Source organism: Polypterus senegalus, chromosome 8, assembly GCF_016835505.1.
Source record: "Polypterus senegalus isolate Bchr_013 chromosome 8, ASM1683550v1, whole genome shotgun sequence".
NCBI lineage: Eukaryota > Metazoa > Chordata > Cladistia > Polypteriformes > Polypteridae > Polypterus > Polypterus senegalus.
Genome location: NC_053161.1, coordinates 29,723,477 through 29,736,361, shown reverse-complemented (window position 1 = coordinate 29,736,361; position 12,885 = coordinate 29,723,477). Strand labels below are relative to the sequence as shown.

The 12,885-nt window shown below is 37.8% G+C and overlaps 1 protein-coding gene across 3 annotated transcripts in view; it reads left to right on the top strand.

The window, feature by feature from the left end:
* LOC120533860 (PDZ domain-containing RING finger protein 4-like) overlaps positions 1–12,885 on the top strand; it is a 418,723-nt gene that overhangs the window by 378,008 nt on the left and 27,830 nt on the right. For all 3 annotated transcript variants that reach the window (XM_039760906.1, XM_039760907.1, XM_039760908.1), the window contains one exon: positions 10,527–10,625. In XM_039760906.1, the coding sequence (XP_039616840.1) occupies positions 10,527–10,625 (99 nt within the window). The remainder of the gene's footprint in view (positions 1–10,526; positions 10,626–12,885) is intronic.

The following is a 12,885-nucleotide window of genomic DNA, read 5'->3' as shown; positions in this document are numbered from 1 at the left end:
GAACTATATCTTATGACAGCCCTCAGAAAGTAGTTTCAGAAAATTGCCTGAGATGCTATGAAATTTTTATTTTTTTCTATTATGATGGAAAGTTGTTTCATCTTTAGGGAAACAGTGGTCTTAAATTTCATACATGTCTGCTATTTATCCTTTTAGGTAACCTTGTCCATTTACAGTTTTAATATGGTCTTTGTGGGCATATTTTTTATGTATATATAAAAGACGTTCCTATAAACCTGCAGAAGTAAATGGATGGTGTTGATTAGTCACTGTGGAATGGCTCTGTCATACTCTGTTACACACAGCTGTTGGTAGTGTTCCCAATGTAACAGAGTTTGATTAGGCATCTGCAAATAAAACACAATCCTGTATAAAATTCTCTTGAAGATGATAGCTTTCACTGACAGCTTATGCACCCCGGTTCAGTGCCTCCTGTCTTCTACAGGAGCATCTGTGCAAATTGCTTATATTTTGTTTAGTTTTTAAAAGAACAAATCCCTAGCTAATGAGTAGGTCCACTCACTCAATGAGCATGGCACTAATGAGCATACTCCAAGGGCAAAATCATGCAAAAAAATTTACATTTTATTGACTGTCATCAACACAAGGGTAAGAACTATGAAAGGCAGTAGAGTGCAGATGGCTTAGTGAAAAAATGACTTCCCTCATTGTCATTTCCAAAAAAACAAATAATCCTTTGCTACATTTCAAATAGCATATTATTGAGACTCGGTGATTTGCTATTTTGTTTGGAGACTTTCATACATTGTTGTATAGTAAATACATCTAAGTTACACATGGCTGACATCAGCTACAGTTATTGTCAATTCATTTCATGTTGATATAATCCAAAATTATAGTACATTTTCAAAAAAGCATGCTAGTGTTATGGTTCTTACTTAAGCCCGTACAATACCAATATATGTCTAGGAAGAATAGCTAATAAATAATAGCAATATGTATTTTAAAGATAAAAAAATTGCTCGTTAACACTATGGGGCAGGTTGGTAGTGCAGTTGTTAGCACTGCTATCTCACAGCTGTTGTGTCTAAGGTTTCGGTTATAGCTCTGACACACTGTATGGAGTTTGCCCAAGTAGGATTTCCTGTGGATGTCCTCCCACATCCCAATGGTGTGTATGTGGGTTTAACTGGCAGCCCCAAATGGAGTGAGTGTGACTGTGACAGTGATCACAGTGCCACTGAGAAAGACTTTGACCCAGGCCTTACAACCCTAAACTGGGTTAGGTTGTTTCAGTAATGGATTCTTGAATTAATACTGTATGCGTAACAGTACAACATTGCTTTCTGCAACTACAGCTGTTTAAAGGAGGTTTATTTCATTGCAGTCATTTTATTCAGAACCATTTCTTTAAGTATTTGATGTAGTTAATGCTGGCTCTGTCCAGTAATTTACAGTATGTAATCTGCTTTCCACTGTTGTGTTGGTATTGGATTTTATGTTATCCTTTCCATTTTCTCTTTCATATTACCTTGAGAAGTTTTACAGCATTATATTTCAATTGCATTTCATTGTATTTATCACCATAAAAATACAAGCAGAATTACATATGGAACAGCAATAACATAACTTTAGTGAAACCGTGGTGAGTATTGTCTCTGCAGTCCTCACTAAACTTGGGTGTAATTCACAACCTGATCACTGAGTTTTCTTTGGATTGTGCAATTTTCATGTCAGATGTTTAGGCCAGGTTCTTTACTGGTGCTAAATACTTTGGTTTCTTTAGATCCAGAAATGAAAAATGCACATTCAGAAAATGGATGATTTGAAGAGCACAACAGTAATGGCACAACAATTGGGCCATTACAATAATAAAAGATGAAAGATTGTGACATTAACAGAGAAAACAAAGCATTTAGTTTTGTTTTGTGTAGAAAACTATGCAACATCAAAAACAAAACCAGATGAGATCGTCAAATAATGAAAATCATGTAACTGGATTAGAGTAGAGACCCTGAAATTGGGATTAGCATAAAGTAATTTAGATAATACTTGTTTTTGAACACTGGGTTGAAACCATGAATACCAGACATTTAGCCCATTAAACTATTTTCCGTTTTTGTAGAACATTTCTAAACAAGAATACATCAGTAACTAACAAAAAAAAATAGTTTTGGATTATGTTTTGAGAAAGTGGTCCCATTGTAGTTGTTAATTCAATTGTGTTTATGAATTTTAAGATATTTTAATATATTCAGAGTCATAAATTTGCAAACATGATCCAAGAAGGCTACAATAAATGCACGTTTACTAATGCAGACACCATCAGAATCCATAACTATTTTGTGCCAGTGCAGATTGCTGTTTTTGTTAAATAGCCAAGTATAAGTAGTCTTGAATGACAAATAATTCTTTACACATTATCTGTAGCCGCATCTTTTCTCTAAATTGAGCAGCTGAGTTGGTATGGTAGGATCCAGCATAAGTCAAATATGTAACATAAAATTCCACAATTCGAAAGTGTTTGTTTTAAAAACATCAGAGAAAATTCAGAAAAGATGTTTAGATTTCATGTATGTTCCATGCTTAAATTTACATTACTTTTCTATGATATATTCTAAAGAATTTACAGTTTCACTATGGTGTGACGCAGATTGAAACTGTCGGCCCTTCTTGCCTTGCCAACTACAAGGCAAAACAAAGACTGCATTAGTCTCTGCTCAGAATAACAATATGTATCTCTATCTACATGTTAGTTTACAGGGATTAAGGTAGGTCCTTCCATTATCTATGTATTAACATATAGCCAAACAGTTAAACATACTGTAACTAGGTAAATACTTATATCAATTTAACATAACATTAACTAACTAAAGTGGCTGCTACATTATCACTCATAAAGCAATTGAACTGTGTCATAGTATTTTGAAAAGACCAAAAATCTCTGCACATATTTGTATGAAAGTAAAATAAAACGCTGGAATACACATTCAACTGTTTAACATCAACAGTGATATTTGGATTCAGCTCAGTTTATTTTTAAATTAGAGGCTCAGAGTGCTGTAACATGTTTACAGCTAAAACATGAATTACAAATTTTACTAATTACATTATGTACACACACAAAAGTACAGATTTGGGTAAACATACAGTAAAGCGTGATTTGCATGAAAACCTGCAGGGATTACTGACCTCATGGATTAATTTTGCCTTCCGTTTATCTGGGTGATCATTGCATGAGAGTGCCTGTTTTACAGTAAAGAAACTGTTGATTCTTCCTTTTTTTGCTCAGCAATCAGAGTTAAAAGAGATAGAAAAGAGCAAATTCTTTGGAATTCATTTTTATGTCCCAAAAACCTGATACATTATGTAAAAGTCTTGTGTATATGGTATGGTATTATGATATCCAACAAAAATTGTTATTGTGACCACCCCATAATTTAAGTTTAAAATATACAGTATGTGTTTAGTTTATAATGTGACAGCATTTCAATTTTTCAGTGTTTTCTGGCAAAAGATAGACCCAAATCCTTGAGGTGGCTGGTTCAAATGGCACTGTGGCTTGCTACCTGCTGACCACTTAGAGTTTTTATTTCAGGAATTCATTGCAAATGACAATATTATATTGATTGTTAATTAAACCCTATTGGGAAACTGAATGTGTCATTCTGCTAATCAGGATTACCTTAACTCCCTGGGGCAGTATCTTTGTGCTCTTCTTCCAAAGAAGAACACAAAACATTCGGGAGACATAGTGATTTTTTTATCTGGTTGTGCCTAACATTTGTCAGTTAGGACATATTATCTTTATTTCTAAGTGTTGTTCTCAAATACCTGCACATTTTAGATTAGTTATTTTTCTGTTGGCTCTAGCTCTAATAAATACATTAAAATGTATATTTAAAGCGATTAAACACATATCTCAGTATGTTTTGTACCATTCAGCTTTATGAACATTCTAGGTAAATATACAAAAATACTCATATTTACACTTTCTTAAGTTAATAGACTAGGCATTATCACTCTACAACCGTGACCAAGGAAATGCAGGTTTTGGAGATGAATGGCTGGACAGATATACAGACTGAATATATGAATTCATTTAGAACATATATCATTTCAATACATGGATTGTATTGTGTTACTGCTTTTGCAACACAAGTATAGGATATAGTACACAGAGCACAGTAAGGAAATGTTTAATGGACTTTACATACTGTAATGTGTGTTTTAATGTTGGTAAATATACAAGGACATATAATTCCATGTCACATTCTTCTGCACCATGGTCTTTTATGGACAAAGAATTAAAAACAACTTCTCAATTACTGCTTGGAAGTATATTCTATTTTGAAAAGGACAACAATATTAACATACATACTTTCAATGACTGCGGTGGGCTGGCGCTCTGCCCGGGGTTTTATTTCCTGCCTTGCACCCTGTGTTGGCTGGGATTGGCTCCAGCAGACCCCCGTGACCCTGTAATTAGGATATAGTGGGTTGGATAATGGATGGATGGATAATTTCAATGATCAAAGAGTAATCACAAAATCTGTAGCTGAGATTGCCAATGTCATTGATGTCAGAATGATTTGATTCCATTTGATCTAATTTCTATTCTATTCTATACTCCTTAACACTAGAATTGCTAAAAAACTTGTAAACCCAGCCCACCTTAAATCCGTTCGCACCTCATCATTCAGCGTCTTGTGCTGTAAATGTGTCAATAAGCACAAACAGCAAGTAGCCTGCTATCCCATCCTCCCACCGCTGCAGAAACGGCAAAAACCTCTCCCTGATAAGCCTTGTTTATCGGGGAGTGAGGTAGTACTTAGAGCTGTATAGGCTAAAAATTATATTGTTAATTTGGAACACATGCATTTCATGGCGGCGCCCGTGCAGGCTGCGGCTTACAGAGCTCCCGAGTCCGCAGTGTTTAGTGTTAATCTTTGTTCGTCTTTGTTAACTAGTATAAGTAGAAAAGTAGATTTAAGTGATAGTAGTACGCAGACATACATTTACGAGCGGCAAATCCTGCTAGATTTCCAAAGAAACTGCGCCGAAATACCCAGTGAGGTGACTGAGACGCTCCGCAGCCTTTGCTTACTTCGGCAGCCTGAGAAGCTGAGTTGGCGCGCAAGCGCAGAGATCGGAAACAGAAACGAGGTAAAGCGGCGGTGTTCGCACAAGGCTAAAAACTAACCCCACCAGACCTGCGATACCGTCTATTCTGCTTGCGAACGTCCGATCGCTGGACAACAAGCTGGATTATATAAAGCTGCAGCGGGCCAAGCAGTGGGAAATGAGAGACTGCTGCATCTTTATTTTCACTGAGACATGGCTCCAGGAAAACATTGCAGACTCGGCAATCCAGCTAGACGGACTGACCATCTTCCGAGCGGACAGAGACGCCTCTTTGTCCGGTAAGACCCGCGGGCGGACTGTGTGTTTATGTGAACAGAGAGTGGTGTACTAACGCTGCCTCAGTTGCGCGACACTGTTCCCCGCTGATAGAGGTTTTATCAGTAAGGTGTCGGCCTTTCTACCTGCCGAGGGAATACAGTTGCGTGATGGTGGTGGCGGTCTACCTCCCGCCTAGCGCAAATGCTAACCAGGCGCTAGCGGAACTCTACGAGATCATCAGCAAACTGCAAACGACGCACCCCGAGGCATTTTTCATTATTGCTGGAGACTTCAATCATGCCAACTTGAAGTCATTTCTCCCAAAATTCTCCCAGAATGTGAACTTTGCAACTAGAGGGGGAAGCTGTCTGGACAATGTTTACACGAGCGCCCTGACGCCTACAAGGCACTACCCCACCCTCACCTGGGCTGTTCAGATCATATCAGCGTTTTATGGTTCCTGCATACAAGTCCCTGCTGAAGCGCACTAAACCAGCCCGCAAGAGCATCAGAGTGTGGCAGGTTGGTGCGGTTTCAGCTCTCCAAGACTGCTTCGAATTGACAGACTGGGACATTTTCAGAGAGGCTGCTATGGATGGTGACTCCATCAATCTGGAGGAGTACACAGACTCTGTGACTGGCTACATCTCCAAATGCATAGAGGATGTTACTGTTACCAAGGATGTTACCACTAGAGCCAACCAAAAGCCCTGGATGACAAGAGAAGTGCACAAGCTGCTCAAGATCAGAAATGCAGCCTTCAGATCTGGAGACAAGGCCGCCCTTAGGGTGACCAGAGCCAACCTGTCTCGTGCTATAAGGAGAGCTAAGTGGGCATACGCGCAGAAGATCAACAAACAATTCAGCAGCACCAGAGACACACGTCGTATGTGGCAGGGTGTTCAGGCAATTACAAACTACAAGCCCAATCCACACAGCAGTGATGGTGATGCCTCCCTTCCAGATGAGCTGAACAACTTCTTTGCACGGTTTGAGGCACAGAACAAAGAGCCTGCGAGAAAAGCAACACCTCCCTCCACTGACCAAGCACTCTGTCTCTCCATAACAGATGTGAGGAGGACTCTATCCAGAGTCAATCCAAGGAAGGCTGCAGGACCTGACAACATACCTGGTCTTGTGCTCAAAGAATGTGCAAGTCAACTGGCTGGTGTCCTCACAGACATCTTCAACACATCTCTGAGCCAGTCGTCAGTCCCAACATGCTTCAAGTCGACCACCATCATACCAGTGCCAAAGAAGTCATCAGTGACATGCCTGAATGACTACCGACCAGTTGCACTCACACCAATCATAATGAAGTGCTTGAAAGGTTAGTCATGTCACACATAAAGACTAATCTCCCTGCCTCCCTTGACCCTCTTCAGTTTGCATACCGCTCAAACAGGTCAACTGAGGATGCCATATGCTCTGCCCTTCACATCTCCCTGACACATCTGGATAAAAAGACACATATGTCAGGATGCTATTCATAGACTTTAGCTCTGCCTTCAACACAATCATCCCTCCAAAGCTGGTGGTAAAACTGAGCAGGTTGGGCCTAAACACCACCCTCTGCAATTGGATCCTGGACTTCTTGACAGAGAGGCCCCAGTCAGTTCGGATGGGCTACAACACTTCCAGCATCATCACACTGAGCACTGGAGCACCGCAGGGCTGTGTGCTTAGTCCACTGCTCTTCACCCTGCTGACTCACGACTGCACAGCCACGCACAACACCAATCACATCATCAAGTTTGCGGATGATACGACGGTGCTGGGACTGATAAGCAGGGATGATGAAAGAGCATACAGAGATGAGGTGAAATGGCTGTCCGCATGGTGTGAAGACAACAATCTATCTCTCAATGTCGACAAAACAAAAGAGATAATCGTGGACTTCAGAAAATCACATCCTGCCCACATCCCGCTCAGCATCAACGGTTTAGATGTGGAGATTGTTAGGAGTACCAAGTTCCTCGGTGTGCACTTAACTGAGGAACTTACGTGGACACATAACACCTCATCACTAATCAAGAAAGCCCAGCAGAGACTACACTTCCTGAGGCGGCTGAATCAAGCACGTCTTCCCCCTTCCATCCTCACCATGTTCTACAGAGGCATCATAGAGAGTGTCCTGACCAGCTGTATCACTGTCTGGTATGGCAACTGCAACATATCCGACCGCAAGCGCCTGCAAAGGATAGTGAAGACAGCAGAGAACATTATTGGGGTGCCTCTCCCTTCACTACAAGACATATTTTACAAACGCTGTGTCCGCAAGGCCTGCAGCATTGTGCAGGACCCCTTACACCCCTCACATGGACTTTTCACACTTCTGCCATCCAAGAGAAGATATTGCAGCATCAAAGCCAAATCTGCGAGGCTGCAGGAGAGTTTTTACCCCCAAGCTGTTAGACTCCTTAACACCAGGCTGCCCCCTGGGACCTTCCACACGGCCTCAACCTCCTCTACAAAACAGAACTTTTATACATGAAAACCACTATCCTGCAAAGAACTGAAAATCTCATACTGACCTCTAAGGATTTATGAAACATTCTGACCTGTCATTGTTTACACACGTCTTAAACAACTATTATCATACACTGATAATTTCTGTATTATCTATATCTATTATTTATTATTTATTTACTTATTATATTACATATCTTACACATCAATATTGCTGCTACTTGTTTGTCCTATCTTTGCACAATGTCTTGTCTTGTTTGTTTGTGTTTTAATTATAAATTTTAAAATTTTTATTCTATTTTTAATTTACTATTTGCACATCATGTTGTTACACTGTGGACCCTGAGCTTCGCAATTTCGTCTATCTGTATACTTGTATATGGTTGAGATGACAATAAAGTTCACTTTGACTTTGACTTTGATCTACAAAGATCTATGTAATTCTAGGATGACAGGAAATGCAAGAAATGTTGAACACATACCTAAAAGACAAATGTTTTTCATGTTTTAGTACTAATGACAAAATTAAGTGTATAATGTGTGAAGACTGAAGTCCAAATATCAAATAAGCACTTTCAAAAAAGGTACAAATAACAGTGTAGACTAACCCGATTTCTTTTTCTTCGTTTATAGTCTTGAAATTAAAGCGCACTTGTTCTGTTAATTTATAACTTTTGTGAAAGTGCTTATTTGATATTTCGACTTCAGTCTTCATATGTTATACACTTCATGTCAAAATTTTGTTGAAAGAAAATGGATAATAACCTGAACGCTGTCTTAGTTTTATGTATACATGTGACTTGTACGCTTAAATGCTTGATGTATTCAGCATGTGCTTGTATGCCTGCATAATTCCTAATTGAATTAAGTAACATGTTTAAGCAGAAAATGCTATCTTAATGTTTTGAGTGACCGTGCTCTTCATTTGGAAATTCATTTTCCTTGCTTTTCTGTAGCAAGAACTCTTAACATTTGCTCTCTAGGTTACTCTACACAAGATAGCATATGCTTGGCCATGTGTAAAAGCTGGTGATGATAAATAAATAGCAAAAATATATCATAATAATAAGTTTGTCGAACAATGAAAATAAAGTGGCACACATGCTTGCACACCAAAAGGAAGTGCAAAAAAATGCAGTAATACAATTATAAACATACTGTACATCTGCATCAGCCTTAATGTCTGTATGGTTTACGTGGGTTGTCCAAATTGGAGTTTCTGTTGAATGTTTATTACTGTTTATGTATTTGCTCCATTCATTTCCTCATGTTACACACTGCATTAATTTCTGAAGGATGTGTAGCTTTATACTATACACTGCGTCCAAATATACACACAAGATTCAAATTTGTGAAGAAAAATACCTCCTACTCTTAGTTTTGTGTCATGTCCAGTTAATATATGCCCACTGGTGTGTTTTACCTGAGTTCTGCACCTTGAATATCCTAGTCTCAGTGAGGAAGAGGATTGTGGTCAAGATTGGCCATGCTTTACTACTGCAATTACAAGTGACTTGTAGTTTGATACTCTACAGCTCCTCCTTTCATTAGATCAGATTTGTTCACTCACTGTTTAAAAAGGTAAAGTTAATCTTTTCCAAAGTAAAAAATAGTTCATTTTCCCTGAATTGCTTAAACTTATTCTTAGGTGTACAGGTTGATCAGTGTGAACAGTTACAGTATGCATATGTGTTTGTTTTTATGCATAAGTGAAATTTTAATATAACTCTTGGCTCCTGTCTTGCACCTAATGTAGCCAGAAGCTGTGCTTCTCAAAGATGTGTACTAGAAAATGTGTGCTTGAAAAATAAAATCAAAAATGAATAGTATACTATTTGTCAGTGTGACATTCTTATTTTTGGAAAGGAGATTTGCACAATTATTTCCATATATTTGCAATGAAAGAGTTTGCAGCAAACACAATTCAAAATATAGGAAGCACAGTGATCAGTTATGGATAAATGGAGAGTTAGGAAGGAAAAATGAGAAGTCTGAATTGGAAGAGTAACATCTGCCTCTGACATGCTGTGCATATCAAATTAATTTGCACAAAGTTATATTCAGAAGCTGTGCTCACAAGGTTCTTGCTCTAGCAGTCAAAAAACACAATTACAAGTTGATTTATCGTTTGATCCAAAATGGGTTCCTGCCATGCAGTGTCATTAACATTGACACCGGAGAAGGGCATTAGACAACAAAAATACTCTTCTCATTAAGCTTAAATAAGATCTATTTAACAATTTATTTTAAACACCCTTACACAAGTCATACCCAACCTATCCCATGCATTTTACATACAGTACAATCTTTTTTTAAGGCCTGTGTTTAAGAAACTGACTGGCTGGAGCACACTGTAAGAATTAACATATGTAAAAGCCTGTTCAAAACCTACATTATTATTCAAGTGGCTTATGGAATTACTCATGGGAGAATATCACTGTGGCATCAGTAGCACATCTTAGTACCTGCTAAGTGATTCCAGTAATGAATTGTAAAGAGAACTGAAGTGCATTTTTTTTTGCATATCTATCATGGCTTACTGCTTTCATCTGCTTTAAAACAGTTTTTACATATACGTGTATTTGTGTGTAGTTGCACTGATCCTTCATTTGTCCTAATTACACAGTCAGCTCTTTTATGCTATCATTTTCCCTAGTAATGAAGACGTTTCTTCTTATTTGCTTGGTTTTCAGGAGGTCGAACTGTGTCGTGTAAACAGCCAGGAGAAGCTTGGGCTCACCCTCTGTTATAGAACTGATGAAGAGGAGGACATGGGGATCTATGTCAGTGAGGTAACAAAACAGAGAGAGATTGAAGAATGAAGATTTGGGAAGGGGTATATGGTGGGGGTTTCTGTCTGAGAAAGTCTGGCAGCAAGCCAAAGCTTGACAGCTCTAATTACCTCAGTAATTGAGTTGCCCAAGTAATATAATTATTACAGCCTATTTATTTTAGGCAAATGCTTTTATTCTCAGTAATAATTATATCATTTTGCAAAAAGCAATGGTAAAATACCAAATGTCAATAAATAAGTAAAACAAAAGGCCAGAAAGGCCAAGTACATGAAAAACAAGTTCTTAACTCTGAATTTTTACATAGCTTTAATGTTGTCTGAATATTACATATCTAGATCATGCTAATACAGTGTTGTGTCTTTTTATTCTTAGTGAGTAGCGTAAGTGGTAAACAGACCTTCATTCAACATACTGTACCAACTTCATTCTTTAATAAAAGTTATGAATTTCATTGGCTATAGTTATTATCTCCTATAGTGAAGAAGCTGGTACATTAATTTGTAGTGCTGCATGTGAATTATAGTAAAGTTTTATGATGTTCCATTGAGAATTTTGCAGTTACTAAATATAAGCAGCAATAAACAATACAATTATTTTCCACCTTGTATCAATCGGTGGATGTTATCACTAGTTTGTGGGCAGTACATGTTGCTTTTTGTAACTATTTTAATTCTTTAAAACACGATTCCAGCAAATAGGTGAACATTTGTGTGGAGAACCATGAACTACCTTTTAAGACTTCTTGGTGTGCAGTGTGTGTGAACAGACATCAGTTAGTGGGAAGATATTTGAATTTGACAGCACTGGTGTAGCATTATAGGGTTAGTTGTATCATCTTTGGTAATATTAACTGTCCATGTGAATTTATTCTGTGACATCCCACCTTGCATGTAAAGGAGCTGATTCCTAGTGATTCTGATCTGAATAAGCTAGTTATGAAATACACGGTTGAATTAATTTGTTTATTTGATATAGAATAAAATGATTTGGCTAACCACTGAAGCAGTATGTCTCTGGTTTCTAACTTCAGTGATTGCTTCTTAGTAATGCACTCCACTTTGTAAATTCATAAACCTCATATGTGTGAAGATTGTTGCAGAACAGAAATGCAAGTAGATAAGGTACAAGTCTGAGACCTAGGTTATAGAAAAACAGTGGCAGATGCTTGAAGAGGCTGCCTGTACCTCTTGTATCTAAATGGAAATCATAGTTTAATTTTTCCAATTGTGTAGCACAAAGCTAAAAGGGCTGAAGCTTTTTTTTGTTGAAGACTTCTGGCCACATTCGACTGAAACAGCAACTTTAGAAGAAATTGACAGTCAAAAACATAAAGCCAAAATATATGTACAATGCTGAGTAGGCAGGAAATGTCACAAGTTGGTGTTTAAAATGTATTGTGAAAATCTGAAAAAAATACATAATTTAAGGTGTGCAACCTGTGTTTGATTGAGACTCCTTTCTAGATTGATTCTTGACATTGTTGTTTCTGCTTCACTTGACCCCATGCTAGATATCATGGACTAATAAAATGGACTGATAAATAAACATAATTAAACTTGAATGTGGGTTTTCAGTGCAGTTTCAACATGATTTCACAAGCTGTGCACACAGATCTACCAGTACTAGTTAACCTCTGATTACATGCAGTAATTATTTCAGTGACAGATCTGGAAATGACCACTTTTCCAGGAAACAGCTTTATCAATATTCTGTGTTATGATTACTTGTCATGGGAGTGCAAAATCATTAAATAACCTTCCTGAAAACTAGAGCAAGAATGCTTAATTAAATCAACAAGGAAATTGGGGTTAGGGACATAAATAGATAATAATCAAACTGAAATGAATAAAAGATGGAAAAGATGTAGAAATAAACTCTAAGAAATTAAACTAACACAGAAAACCAAAGAACTCGAGAACTTAACAAACGGGGAGAAACTAGTAAATTACATTTTTAATTAATCTTGCCAAAAATGTAATCCTAAATATGTAAAAGAAAGAACAACAATAAATTTGGAAGCCAGAAAATCATTATGTGCAAAAATTCAATGATAGCAGACAAGCTGGAGCACAAAACCAAAAGAGCAACAGTAACATAAATCCTTAAACTTGCCAAAGTCAAATAACAACGAAACCCAAACAAGAGAAAGCTACAGATAAGTACTTAAGCAACAACTTTAGAGCAACAGCGGCCAAAGGCAATGCCACGGCAAATAGCGGTGGCAAAGGGCAAGGCTTAAATCTCCCTTAGGTGACTG